Below are 14,618 nucleotides of genomic sequence, written 5' to 3'. Positions count from 1 at the left end.
GGAAGTTTCTACATTCACGTTCCTTTAGAAAAAAGTTCTATAACTAATAATTAATTAAAATAAAATTAAATATTTACAAAATTTTAGAATATATGATTAATAGATAATAGAGTAACAGGCTATGGTAGTATGTCAGGTGATGATTTAGATTTAGAGATTTAAAAATTTTACAGTAAATATTGTATAAAATTTACTAATTTTGAAAATTTTTATTTATTTTATAAGTTTTTTTAATAAAAAATTTGAAAACTCTTTAATTAGAAATTGAATTGATAGTATAAAATAGTTGTAACATACTTGATAAAAAAAATGAGGAGTGGCTTTTTCTTGTATATGTACACATTAAGCTTCTTCTTCAACCTCCAGAAATCAGACCATAAACAAAAATGGTAACAATCCTTCTCTACTTCCTCTTCTTCTTCTACACTCTTCACCTCTTAATTCACCATCTTCTCTGCAAGATTCAGAACCGCCCACCTTCCCCTTTCCCTACCCTCCCCTTTCTCGGTCATCTGCACCTCCTCAAGCCCCCACTTCACCGGAGTTTAGCCAAAATTTCCCACAAATACGGCCCCATTCTCCTTCTCCGCTTCGGATCTCGTCCAGTCCTCCTCATCTCTTCCCCTTCCGCCGCCCTCCAATGCTTCTCCCAAAATGACATCGTTTTCGCCAACCGCCCTCGCCTCCTCGCCGGCAAATATCTCGGCTACGACTTCTCCGTCGTCGTCTGGGCTTCTTATGGCGACCACTGGCGCAATCTCCGTCGAATCTCATCTCTCCATCTCCTCTCCTCTTCTAATCTCCAGTCTCTCTCCTCTGTTCGCGCCGATGAAGTCCATTCCCTAATCCTCCGTCTCCGTAAAAACCCAAATCAAGTCGTCAATGTTAGAACCCTTCTCTTCGAATTCATGCTTAATGTGATGATGAGAATGATCGGCGGGAAGCGTTACTTTGACGATAACAGAACCCACACCGAGGAATCTCTAAATTTCCAGGAAATCGTTACGGAAACGTTTAAACTTGCTGGGGCAAATAATCTGGTGGATTACTTACCCATACTGAAATGGACTGGAATTAGCAGAAAAATCGAGAAGAGATACATTAATCTACGGAAGAAAAGAGATAAGTTGATTCAGAATCTAATAGAAGAACACAGAAAGGAGAAACAGAAGGCAATGAGTAAGAACAAACCTCCATTGAAGAAGACCACAATGATTGAAATGATGCTATCTCTTCAAGAATCAGATCCAGATTACTACACGGACGAAATCATCATCGGGCAAATGATGGTTATGTTATCAGCAGGGACCGACACGTCGGTGGGGACGATGGAGTGGGCCATGTCGTTATTACTGAACCATCCCGACGTACTGGGAAAAGCCAAAGAAGAGATGGACGAAATAATTGGGAAAAAACGACACATCGAAGAATCAGATCTGGAGAAGTTGCCGTATCTACAGTGTGTGATAAAGGAGACGATGAGGATGTATCCGGTAGGGCCGTTACTAGTGCCTCACGAATCGTCCGCCGATTGTACGGTGGGTGGGTATCACATCCCAGGTGGAACGATGTTAATGGTGAACGCGTGGGCAATTCACAATGATGCCGGATTGTGGGAAGAGGCGGCGGTGTTCAAGCCGGAGAGATTTTTAGGAGCGGGGGCGGAAGGAGATGGAATAGGGTTGAAGTATATGGTGTTTGGGGCGGGTAGGAGGGGGTGCCCTGGGGAAGGGTTGGCCATGAGAGTGGTGGGCTTGGTGTTGGGGTCGTTGATTCAGTGTTTTGAGTGGGAAAGAATTGGGGAAGAAATGGTGGATATGGGTGAAGGAACGGGGTTGACTATGCCTAAGGCCTGCCCTCTGCAAGCCAAGTGTAGGCCACGTCCAATTCTCCATTATGTAATGTAAGGCATGTATATTATTATAACTCATTTGGAACCTATGAATTATGATGACCTATAAAATAATGTTTTCTACACACATATATTTTCTTTATTTCCTTACCATTTGTTTCTCTACTCTCTCAAACTTTTTATCATCATTTTCACTTTGTCGTTGTTAAAACAACACTCAAACTGGTGTTTGACTCATCCACTTTGGATTTTATTTTGCAGGTATATTGACAAAACTTTATTTTACAATTTTACATTTTAAAAACAATTTTTCCAATTCCAAACATTGCTTTAGATTTTTTTCCAAACACTTGATTTAAATTTTAAACATATTAGCCCATATGAAATAATAAGACTTAGAATTCAAAACTACAAACTTTGATTTGCAAAAAATAATCGATCATTGCCTTAATCGTTAAACTCTTTTGACAATTATTTTAATTTTTAGATAGTGGTAATAATAGTGGTGAAATTCATACCAACTAGCTAGATTAGCTTCTTTTTCTCAATTGACTTCTAATTAGAGTATCCGAATAATAGGGTGTGTTCCAATAGGCTAGAAAAAAATTGTTATTTAAAAAATATTATTTTTACTTAATTTCTTTTGATATTTTTTCAAACTAGGAAAAGTTCAAATGTTCGTTAATTTAAATGTAGTTTGATAGGTTAACATATATGGTATGTAATTGAAGATTCAGAGTTTTAAGATTCTTTTACTATAGGAACTAAAAAATAAAATAAAACAAGATTCGGGTGTTTTATGCTTGAACGTTTTGTTTTGTTCCATGCTTGTTTTTTTCTTTTAAGAAAGGACATTGAATATTTGAATTTGATAGGGCTATTTTTGTAGATATTACATGGCTTGACTTTGATTGGAAGCTTCAAAGATTAGTTTAGTATTCTAGAGCTGAGGTTAGACATTTTTTTGGCTATTGAGTTTGAACAGGCCGAACCCATATTTAATTTTGTATCATTATTAGTTGAACTTTTGTTTGCAACTTAATTCAAAATATTTTAATGCAGCTGACGTTCATATATCTCAGGGTTGATTTACACTGACCTTTCTAACTTAGGTTTTAACATACTAAATTTGTGATGTTGTAAGATTGTCTTATTATAAATAGGGATACATAAACTAAGACCACTTTTCTTTTTTCTATTATTTTCGTTGATAACTTAATTAAAGAAAAGTTGAATTGAGTAGCACAATACAAATATGATTGAGCAATATTAGCATTAAACTTTTCAATTTTACAAATATAGCAACTTTCTAATTTTTGTTGATATTTTATATTTTAATCTTTTCTTTATTCTAAAAATGTTCGTCTCTAAATGTCCATTATTTTCTCTTCTCCTTCATTCTTTTTTTATTTTAATCGTTTCCTATCACTTTTTTTATCATTCTTTTTTTATCGTTCATGTTATTGTCACTTTCTCTCCTCTTCGTGGTCTTCTCCGTCACTCTTCAATCTCCATTGTTCTTAGTTTTTCCTTTTCACTACGTATCTTCTTCTCGTCTTTTTCTCTCTCTTCCCCACCGTTCTTCTTCAAGTATGTATTTCTTTCTATATTCTTTTTTAAAGCCATAATATTCTTTCCTATATTTTGGTGTCCGAAATTGGTAAGGAACTTTGATCGTCATCTTTTTTCTTTCTTCTTCTGTGAATCGATCATCATCTATCCGAAATTAAGGCTACGATTTGTTCTTTCTCATTTTTATTATTATTATTTTTATTTGTTTCTCATCTCTTTTATCGAAAAGGGCTTTGCATAACTTTGTTTTATTTATTTATGTTTGGTTCTTTTTTTTATATAAATTTGTATCAGTTTTTTATATTAGTGATATGGTGTACTTATATTATATGTATTAGTTGACTAATACACTTACTACATATTTTTCATTTTTTCAAAATTGTTGCAGTTCATCGTATTTATGGTTAAACTTACAGTAATATTGTTTTTCATGTGGTCAATGGATGAGCAACAATGCTATTTGTATTACAAAACAAATTGCGTTTTGGTTGATAATGTGATATCATCATTTGATTCTTTTCTGTGTGAACTTGATACGTACCGAAATTCAAGTTCAATCATTGTATAAAACTTTCAGCTTTATTGCCTATAGGTAGTTATGGTGCTCATCACGTTCTTAAGATTATTGAAGATAAAGATGTGACTTAGTTTTTTACATTAATTAAACATCAATCTACGCAATGTCCTTTGCTTATGCTCATTTTATATATACAGTTTTTAGATGTTTAATTGATTCTTCAGCTTCTTCTTCCATAGTAAGTCTAATTTGGGAGGTGAATTAACATTTTTTAAAAATGTTGATGTTACCACTATTAAGAATGAGTTGGCTTTTAAGGAGAAGGATTTGTTTTGTACGTAGTAAAGAAATTTTGTTGAAGTAATTCCATTGTCAAGACTAATTTTGAGTTTAAGACATTGAGATCTAATTCAAGATCTATTGAGTGTATCGGTGAAATATAAAATGTTTATCAATAGTGTATTTGGTGTATCAAACTTATAGAGAGTGTATTAAACTGATCATCAAGTGTATGAAAAAATCGTAACAAATGTTATCGACAATGCAACAAACGTATTATGCTTAGTGCATCAATGTATTTAATTGATTGAGTGTATTTGCAAAGTTTAACAAATGTATCAACAACATATCAGGTGCATCAAACCAATTATGTGTATCAAGTGTTATTTAATTCATCGAGTGTATCAGCAAGAATAACAAGTGTTTAAAAAACGTACACATCAAGTGTATCAACAACATATCAAATCATGCGTGAAAATGTTTATAATTCTAGAGAATAGATTTGTAATTTTGCATTTTTCAAATATGGATTGGACTTGAATTTTGTCATTTTTGCAAATTCAAAAATAGTGTGTTATGGGCTTAATTTCTAAAACTAATTATGCTATATCTGCAACGTTAAATTGTGCTTTTATGCTAGCAAAAGTAGTATAAATAAATCTAACTCTAATCTGTGACACATATTTAACCTTTTTTTTTCCCATTTATTTGAGATTTGAAAAGTTAATCATGCCTAATTAAACTAGTTTAGTTAAGTTAATGATAAACTTTGGTTTCTATTAGTTCTAAAATTGAAAAGTAAATATTAGATATATAAGATATTGTTAAATCTATTTGATTGAAGTAGAGGTTCAGTTATTGTGTAAAGGTATATTTAGATGTGATTTTCTCTTTCTCAATTGAATAACAAGATTGAGAGTTTATTTAGCTCGATATCCAAAAATGGTATGAGAGTAGTGAATTTTCCTTTAGCACGCCAATCCTCTTCTATTTTCTCGATTCTTCTTTTTTGTTTCTATTGTGAATACGGATAGTAATCGAATAAAGTAAGATTGCAACTAAAGTAGATTGAAGAATAATAATAATGAAAAGGAGCAATGAAATAGAGTAAGATTGCAACTAAAGTGAATTGAGAATAATAACAATGAAAGGGAGCTATATAGAGCATGAGAATTTTATGTGGGATAGAAGTAAAACCTACGGCCAAGGATAGAAGATGATCAATAAATAAAATAGGAGTCACAAATTTTAAGGATAGAAGAATTCACTGTATAAAATAGGGAGTTACAAATGTTGGAGATTTGAGAATGGTTTGACAACCATGGGCCTCACTTATTTATAGTCAGAAGATATTTGGCCATCAAGTAAATTCAATGGCTTTAAATGTTCTAGAGATGTCAAAGATCGAATGTTCATAAATTAATCTTTGGACAATACTGTGAGATCCGAAAATTGACTTCAAGATACTTCTTGAATCTTAAACAAAATTCTTGATAATTATACAATCGTTTCTTTCTCTCTCTCATCGTAAACAACGAGGAATCACAAGGATCGAATAGAGGCAACACTTCAGCGGTAGTTCTCAACCGGAGAATTTCATGGACGCCCAGCTGAGCTCCTATCTTCTCCATCATTCTTTTGCACCTACCTCACTTTTTCTTACTCAGTCCTTACTCGAGGCATGTAACTATAATTTATGGAGCAGTGCGATGATGGTGATCTAAAATAATAATAATAATAATAATAATAATAAAGCACGCCTGTTAATTTGTAATATTCGTTATTCACTGTTAATTTGTAATTTGTAAAAAATAAATAACTACAAGAAAAGTGGTCTACGACGACAGTTATTTTCTGTCGCGAATAAAATCTGTGACAGTTATTTACAGTCATAGAAGCGGGAGTCATGAAAAGTCATTCTATGACAGTTTTCGAAAACTGTCACAATAAGTTTTTTTATGATAAAAAATAAATGTCGTTAATTACTATTTTATGACAACAAATAACTGTCATATTTTATATTATGACAACAAATAACTGTCATCATTTTCGTATTAACGACCGTTTAAAAATATCGAAAATTCGTTTATTATGACATTTTTTAAATGTCAAGGATATGTCAATCGTGACAGCTTTTTAGAAATTAAATATCATTGTTTTTCTATTGACGACATTTTTTTCCTGTCAAATATAGGGCAATCGTGACAATTTTTCTTATAAAAAAATGTCACTGTTTTAATATTGACGACAATTATGAAGTGTAACGAATTCATATATTATGACATTTATTTTCGGTTGCCAATTCCTTAATTACTATCGTTTTTCCTTGTTCTCCATGTCGCTCCACCATTATTCGAACCATTTGAATGACAATAATGTTATAATACATAACACCCATATAGAAACAAATGGTCGACACTTTTAATATAATATACGCTATAATACAATTTGTAATATTCGTATATTTTCAATCAAGTTTGAATAATTTACGAGTATGGAATTACAGCCCTTAATTAAAACTAGTGTAAATACCATCATAATATATATAACATGATTTTCTGTACAAGCATAAACAACTAACTGGTAATCCTTCACCTCTAAAAATGTTCTTTGTTGCTTGAACCATTGTCAAATCCTTCATTTCTAAAAACAGCCGCTGTATTAATTTGATGACCCTAATTATCTTCTTTGAAGGAAATTTCATGAACTTTGTCAGCTCCATTAGAGCCTACAAAAACAACATGAATATAAGGAAGTAAATACTATGGTTGTGCATGCCAAAGAACATAACACAACCTGCTTACCAATCTTCCTCACCTTCTGTTAACAATGTTTATGTTGCCAAAAATGTTGATGCAACAAATGCTGCAAATACCGTGTCTTAGCTAAATTTATTTAGTACTTTGTCTACCAGTTAGTATTTTCAATTGATTCGACGCTATCTATCCACCTTAATGCTACAAAGACTAAGACAATAACAAACTCTTATTGTCGCTCATGTAATAGGTATTTGCTTGTTACCTTTTGATTCATCTTCTTTGATTGAAAATGTTTGAATATTGATCTCTGATGCTACAAGATATTCCTCTTCATCTTCTTGCAAAACACTTAGCCTTGTTTATCTTGCCTTCCAAAACGCCTAAAAAATGTCCTTAGAGGTTCACATGACTCCTTCGATTTTCTAGCTATGTTCAAAACGCCTAGGACATGCCAAACGCCTACTCACCCGTACTTAGCCAATTTCAAATTGACTCTCACTTCTTTTTTGGCTGCCAACCTCTCAAACCCTCAACACTTACGACTTTTTCCAACTTTTCTTTCAACTAGGCAACAAAAGAAGAACTTCACTTCAATTTTCACTAAGCTTACATTTTCTTTAAAACTTAGGACTTTTTCCAACTTTTCTTTCAACTAGGCAACAAAAGAAGAACTTCACTTCAATAACTTCACTTCAATTTTCACTAAGCTTACATTTTCTTTAAAACTTAGGAATTCTCAAGTAAGGTTAGGTTAGGTTGATGGTTTTAACAAATTAGATTTCTCATCTATTAGCTTATTTGTTTATTACAATTTATTGGCACCAACTTTAATCTACTATGATAATGAAGCTGTTATTGTCATTTCATCTAACACCACTTATCACCAACGCACAAAGAACATAAAAATAGATTATTACTTTGTTCGAGATTTGATTGTTCAAGGTTTCATCAAGCTTTTGCCTGTGCGATCATCATCTGACATGTTCACAAAATTCTATCTCTCTTACGAAAAGTTTTATGGTCAAAGATGGATATTTTGAATTTGTATAGTCCATCTAGAGCAGAGAATACTAGGATATAACATATATTGCTAAATCTATTTTAGTGAAGTACACTTGTAAAATTGGGATAAGGTTTTCTGTTATTGACTAAAGTTGTATTTATTATTTGATTTTATGTACTAAAACTTGTCATTTATGAATGTTAAACTATTCTACTATTCAATAAAATATATGTTTAAGTATTATTCAATAAATTGTTGTTGAATAAGAGATTTGATCATTATAAACGTAAGTCTAAATCCAATAAACAAGACTCCTTGACTATAGCATGAGCACTTGAACTAATTTATGTAGTGACATAAATGTAGATTGAGTTGAAGTAATAGGTCTAAACGGTCTATGAGCATTTGAACTAATTTATGTAGTGACATAAATGTAGATTGAGTTCAAGTAATAGGTTTAAACAATCTAAGGTTAGACACTAATTATAGGGACGCTCTGAATGCAAACCACTTTGTATTTAGTACAAGCGAAGTGATCTCGAGATGTTTATGTAGATTCATGTGAGCGAGGGCGTCTTATGCAATAAGATTGTATACATATGAAATATTCACTTTTGCTTTATAACACCTTAACTAATTAATTACTGACTATTTCGACTACTGATGGCTTAGGCAACTCAACATTAATCTTGGACTAAATATGAACTCTTGTCACTCGAGATTATCCTTTTGTTCAAGACGAAATTCACTCATGCTCGCTTTTAAGGTTAGTAAATAGGTTGTTCCTTTAAGTGTTGATTCCATGATCTTGAACAAAAGAGTTCACCCTCTCATTGGCCTAAGATGGATTCGGTTAATAGGTTGGATCTTAAACCAATTGTTCATTAGAGGATCAACTAAGGCTTAAGAAATAAGATATAATCTTAGAGGTAAAATGGTAAATTGATTAAACCAAGATTACGAACAACCTACCACTATAAGAAATTCCAAATCTCCCAAAGTCGATTCACATTGTTGGGAGATATGGTATCTCCCAACGTAAAATTGGAGCATCGGGAGATTGAGTATCTCTCGAGGCTTTACCATATGCGTTGGAGAGATTGTGGAAAGCTCCCCAACACATGGTTTAATTTGTGGCATCAGGAATTGTGAACTCCCGGAAGCTGCCACCAATGCGTAGTGAGTTCCTTACATTTTTTCTATTTTCTCTCTCCATCTCACTACTTTCTCTTTATCTTCAAACTCTTTCATCTCCACGAAGCCCACTTGAACATTTACGCGAACCCACAATGACCATGGAAATTTCTCCTTTGATGATGAAGACCTACCGATGGCAAATATCGACGACGATGATGACACTTAACAACAAACATCAACCACAACCACAGCTTCGACAACCACTTAACTCACTCTACCATCTCATTCTCATCGTTCTCAACGACCATCTCTCCAAAGATTTGTGAGGTACTTGATAGACCCCCTATCATACATCAATATAGTAGAAGGAAAAAGAAAGAGAAGGAGACCACATGGAATGCATGTGCGAAGTGTCACATACATATTTTTTCAAAGTGTGTTTACCTTTGGTTATATGCTCCAATTACCCCCAGTTTATCTCATCTTTAGTTTCCATAACTAGTTTAGGTGTTTGCTTTTCATTCTAGGTCATAAAACTTGTGTGACGTTTCGGCATTTTCATATGCAAGTCTGCCAGAGTTGAAAATGTTCAAAATGTACTATAGGAGAGACATACGAGTTGAATCCCTGCCCAAGCATTAGTTGTACTCTTTGCAAGCAACCCTCTTTCCTTTCAATTGACAGTCTTTAATGCTTATCGTAACGTATATTTCAATGTATTTCTTTCTTTCTCGCGTTTTATAAATAAAATTTTCTTAAAACGCAAAGGGAAGATTACGACATACGTCGACGTTACCCACAACTCTTGTATTTTGATTGGCTGACTTGTTCGTCGAGTTAGAACAAGTGCGGCACAATCGTCCGTCTCGAGGTTGAAACGCTACGATTGTGACACGAAACGGAGTAGACTAAGAAGGTCATTAGGCATGGATTAGAATAAATAAAGCTAGAGAGGAAGAGGGAAAGTTAGTTAGTTAGTCAGTTGAGTGGATTGGCTCATGCTCTTTCTTGAGAGATAGGATAGCAGAGAGAGAGATTGTTCTTCCAACTGAGATCTACTCAATTTGATTCTTCTTTCCTTGTAATTCGTTCTTACGTTTGAAGCAATAAAGTTTTCTTTACTTGAATTCAAAGAGGAGTTCCACCAGTACCATTCCATAGGGATAGGGTTTTATGTTGTTGAATTGAATCCATGCAATGTTCTAATTCTTTTGTTTTGCTTCGGATTATTTGATGGATTTTTGCCATACCTCTTTGTTGAATTGAATTGTTGGAATTAATGAGTTTCGCTTTTGACATTTGAATCTCGGTTTTTAATCTTTGGTTTAGAAAATTAATTTGTGTTTAGGATCTGAACCGGACAAATTTCATACTGTGTGAAAATATCAAACTTTTCTTTCAGCACCCTTTGATGTTTTTCAAAAGTGCTTGTATTATCCATTTTTTTCACGTGGGTTTTACTGATAGCGATGGAAAATCCATTGAAATCCCTGAAGAAATAGGTTACCAACTTGGCAGCTAGCATTCGTACATTCTCAGAAAAGAAATAAAGACTTTGGGAATATGATTTTTCTTAAATTTTTATGGAAGGAGAACACAGAATGTTGGTTAAAGTTCATGGAAAATGGGTCTCTTGCAGATTTTCTTTTACAGACTTCAAAACCAACTTGGTATACAAGAATTCAGCTTGTTTTAGGAATTGCAAGAGGGTTAAGTTACTTACATGAAGAGTGCAGTACTCAGATCATTCATTGTGATATAAAGCCGCAAAACATTCTTCTTGATGATAGTTATGGTGCAAAAATTGCAGATTTTGGATTGTCTAAACTTCTGAAGAAACACCAAACTCAAACCATGACAGCAATTAGAGGAACAAAAGGGTATGTGGCTCGTGAATGGTTTAGAAGCTTGCCCATCACAGTGAAGGTTGATGTTTATAGCTTTGGGATTCTTTTATTAATGAAGATGATCGGTTGTAGAAAGAATTTTGAAATGGAAATAGAACATGAAGATGAAATGATACTGAGTGATATATTGGGTTTATGATTTTATGAATGAAAAGAAAATGGAGAAGTTGATAAGAGATGATGAAGAAGCAAGGGATACGAAGAGAGTGGAAATATTTGTTAAGAATGGAATTTGGTGTATTAAGGTGAAATATTCATTTATTTATCAGTGTAATTAAGCAATAGCATTGCCTCTTTCTCTTCTTCCAATTTGTTTGCACAATCCAGTGGCTCATCTGTATAATAATATAGTTGTATACATAATATAAATTATCAAGCTCTTGTTCTTTAGTAGTTTTTATATTTTTTTTTCATGAAATATAAGTAGTTTCTTTTTTTTATTATTCTAAAAAAACCACTTATTTCTACACCATTAATATTTAATTTTAAAACTTCGTAAATTCCATGTTAGAGATTAATTTGTTGTTTTCATTCACACTTGATGTTGGCTAAAAATATTTTAAACAGCTTCTCTTTCTTCTGTAGATTATTTAATGAGCATACACATTTTTGTTGATTAACAACAGTTATGTATTTTATTTCACATATACAATATTAAAGACTAAGTATTTGGAAACAAATAAAATTGTAGCAGTAAAAAACGTGATGCAGGGTGAGCGATATATATATATCCACAATGTGATACGTCGGAAGATCATGGAGAACTCCTGACACCGTCCATACGACATTGAGAGTTGTAAATTCCGACGTTGTATAAATGTCATCAGGAGTTTTCCCTGATGTGTCGAGAGATCATTTTCAACACATTTTCGTATATCTTTCGACGCGTTTGTGCGTTGGGAGATTCCCATTTTCTTATAGTGTAAATGGTTGACTTACAAATTATGATCATATAAGATAGACGCAAATATATCTACACCGAGTAGAATGCAACTATATGTTATAGGTGGACAATCCTGATTAGTCTAAGAATGTCGATTAACTTAGTTAAAAAATGTTTAGACAATTAGTCTCAAATTATTGAAACTCATGATCGGTAGGTTCTACACACATGTCCCTCTCCTAGCTCGTAACAAATCCTTAGAACAATATATGTAAAATAAAATTGGAATTGTTTGAAATTGAGATTGAGTCATTAATAATATTCTATATAATTATCAATTTGATATTGGGAGATGATTATTATTTAAATATAAAAAATTCAAATAAGAACAACATAATTGATCGGGATTTTCAAATAAAATAATAATTTAATATTAGATATTAAATTATAGTTAAATTGTTTAATTAAGTATTATATTATATAGTTATATTTTATAAAAATAATTAAAGATTAATTATTATAAAATAGATTAATTATTCAATATATTTATATTATTTTATTTTAAGTGGAAAAATCTCACATTAGTGGTATTTTCTTTCCAAGTTTAAGTGGATTATAGTGAGATTTCACTATAAGGATAGTGGAATATGAAGTGTTATCACCTTGATGAAGCAATCCATGCATCAGATGCATGCGAACATGGAACTTTGTTATGATTTAGTTATCTTGGTGTTTTCTGTTAAATATTTTCACTTTCAATATTCTTTCCTCACTCAAAACTAAGCTAATTTTTTTAAAAAAATAAAATACAATAATTTAATAGGTACATTCAACATCTTTCCATTAAATAGATATTTCTTTTAACATCCTTGTCATCTCCAAAAAAAAACTTAGCTAATTAATCACTCACTTGTTCTAAGTCTTGAGAATAATAAAAAAGACTTTTTAGTAATTCAGACTTGTGCTCGAGATTAGATTTGACATCAAACCGGTACAGTATTTGAGCTACAAAGGTATAGCTACCAACTCTCTGTTTTAAGTATGCATGCTACTTAGATCTTGTAGTTATATGCACATAATATGCTACTTAGATCCTTTAGCTTTCGATTCGTTTAGTACTTGTAATAATTTATATGAGATTTTTCCTTTCAATTGAATAATAAGATTGAGGGTTTATTTACCTCAATATTCCAAAAAAAAAAAAAATGAAATGATGTAAAAAAAATGAAATGATGTAATATTATATATTGTTTTCCCTATTATTGAGCTATAATAATCAATAATTCACATTCTCTGTATTGTATCAAAAGTAATTAAAGAAAATCAAACATTCAATAGCATGAAACAATATCAAATTGCAACCGTTCAAATTATAATACAAAACTATCAAAGATAAAGATTTACAATTTGGGCATCTACCTCAAATGCTCTGCGTGGGAATCATATGCTAACTTTAATGAATAAATAGAGATGTGAACAGTTTGAAGTTAATTTGGGGAGGAATCTCATTCCTTAAAGTGGATGAATAATTGAACCGCATAAGATTTCACAACTTACTTTTCTTCTCCTTTCACATTATTCTTTATGCACGCAAACACTAACACTCTTGACCTACTTGTATATATATATAGATAGATAAATACATTCCTAAGCCTATCTTGCAGTACACTCATATCCTAACACTCATACAAACCATGGCACAAGCCGGATCTCTCTTGGTCGACACCGAGGCTCTTAGCCACATCTTCAATCTAATAGAAGCGTTTAGGGCATTTGATGCAGACAACGACGGGTTGATCTCGTCAGCTGAGGTTGGGGGGATCATGGGCTCGCTCGGGTACAACCTGAGTGAGGAAGACGTGAACATGATGATGGAGGAAGGTGACGCCGACAAAGACGGGCTGCTAAGCATGGGGGAGTTCTTAGAGATGAATGCAAAGAATATGGATGTTGGGGAGTTGGGTAGCTACTTGAAGATTGCTCTTGAGGCTCTAAAGGCAGATGAGGATGATCTTGTGAGTGGGGAAGAGCTTTATGATGTGTTTGTGAATTTAGGGTTGGATGTTTCACTTGAGGATTCCATGGCTATTGTGGCTTCGATTGATGGGGATGGAGATGGAGCTATGTTTCTTCATGATTTCAAACTTATTGTTAATTCCCTTCACTAAATACTTTACTTTCAATTTGCCCTTTTATTTTATCTTGCCTTTCATTAGTTATGTATTTGGCTTTTACTTCTATATGTATCAATAAGTTGTTCTACTTTCTCATTAATTACACATACAAACCCCATGTGTGTTTTATTGACTTATTTGAAGACTTTACAAATTTCAGCTAGCACTATGGTTATTTATTCTTTTCAGTGGACGATCCAATATTCTTTTATGAAAATTTGTGGTGGTTGACAAATAACAAAGAATAGGATATTCAAGCTGTGGCATACATTTTTTTTTTTTTTCATTTGTTACAGAGATAATCTATGACATTTTGTAGTATATAAAGTTTTTTGAATGTATATCAGTTGTGTATCTTATATATTAGATGTATTGTATATTTTTGACATTCGATGAACTTAGCTTATTTTGCACTATTTTGTAAAAGTAACAAGTCTGAGTTATAGATTTTATAAATCTTTTTTATATTATAGAGATTTTATAATTGTAAGAATTTTCTTGTATGGTGAAATATATTAAAATTTCTTCTAGTTAA

General features: G+C 32.5%; 3 protein-coding genes across 3 annotated transcripts; all 3 read left to right on the top strand.

Annotated features, from left to right (window-relative positions):
* Nucleotides 1-286: 286 nt before the first annotated feature.
* On the top strand, nt 287-1,994 carry LOC101214076 (cytochrome P450 81Q32). The gene has a single exon (XM_004142640.3). The coding sequence runs from the start codon at nt 387-389 to the stop codon at nt 1,905-1,907; it is 1,521 nt and encodes a 506-aa protein (XP_004142688.1). The 5' UTR covers nt 287-386; the 3' UTR covers nt 1,908-1,994.
* Nucleotides 1,995-10,736: 8,742 nt separating this feature from the next.
* LOC101214321 (G-type lectin S-receptor-like serine/threonine-protein kinase LECRK4) lies at nt 10,737-11,165 on the top strand. Its single transcript, XM_004142641.3, has one exon. The coding sequence runs from the start codon at nt 10,737-10,739 to the stop codon at nt 11,163-11,165; it is 429 nt and encodes a 142-aa protein (XP_004142689.3).
* Nucleotides 11,166-13,552: 2,387 nt separating this feature from the next.
* Nucleotides 13,553-14,220, top strand: LOC101216238 (probable calcium-binding protein CML29). Its single transcript, XM_004142568.3, has one exon. The coding sequence runs from the start codon at nt 13,604-13,606 to the stop codon at nt 14,075-14,077; it is 474 nt and encodes a 157-aa protein (XP_004142616.1). The 5' UTR covers nt 13,553-13,603; the 3' UTR covers nt 14,078-14,220.
* The last annotated feature ends 398 nt before the right edge of the window (nt 14,221-14,618 follow it).

Source organism: Cucumis sativus, chromosome 4, assembly GCF_000004075.3.
Source record: "Cucumis sativus cultivar 9930 chromosome 4, Cucumber_9930_V3, whole genome shotgun sequence".
Classification (NCBI taxonomy): domain Eukaryota; kingdom Viridiplantae; phylum Streptophyta; class Magnoliopsida; order Cucurbitales; family Cucurbitaceae; genus Cucumis; species Cucumis sativus.
Note: the sequence above shows the minus strand (reverse complement) of the source record. Positions and strands in the feature narration are given on the sequence as shown.

Coding starts and splice junctions, on each gene's coding strand:
- LOC101214321 (XM_004142641.3), top strand. CDS start 10,737: ATGGAAAATGGGTCTCTTGCAGATTTTCTTTTACAGACTTCAAAACCA.
- LOC101216238 (XM_004142568.3), top strand. CDS start 13,604: ATGGCACAAGCCGGATCTCTCTTGGTCGACACCGAGGCTCTTAGCCAC.
- LOC101214076 (XM_004142640.3), top strand. CDS start 387: ATGGTAACAATCCTTCTCTACTTCCTCTTCTTCTTCTACACTCTTCAC.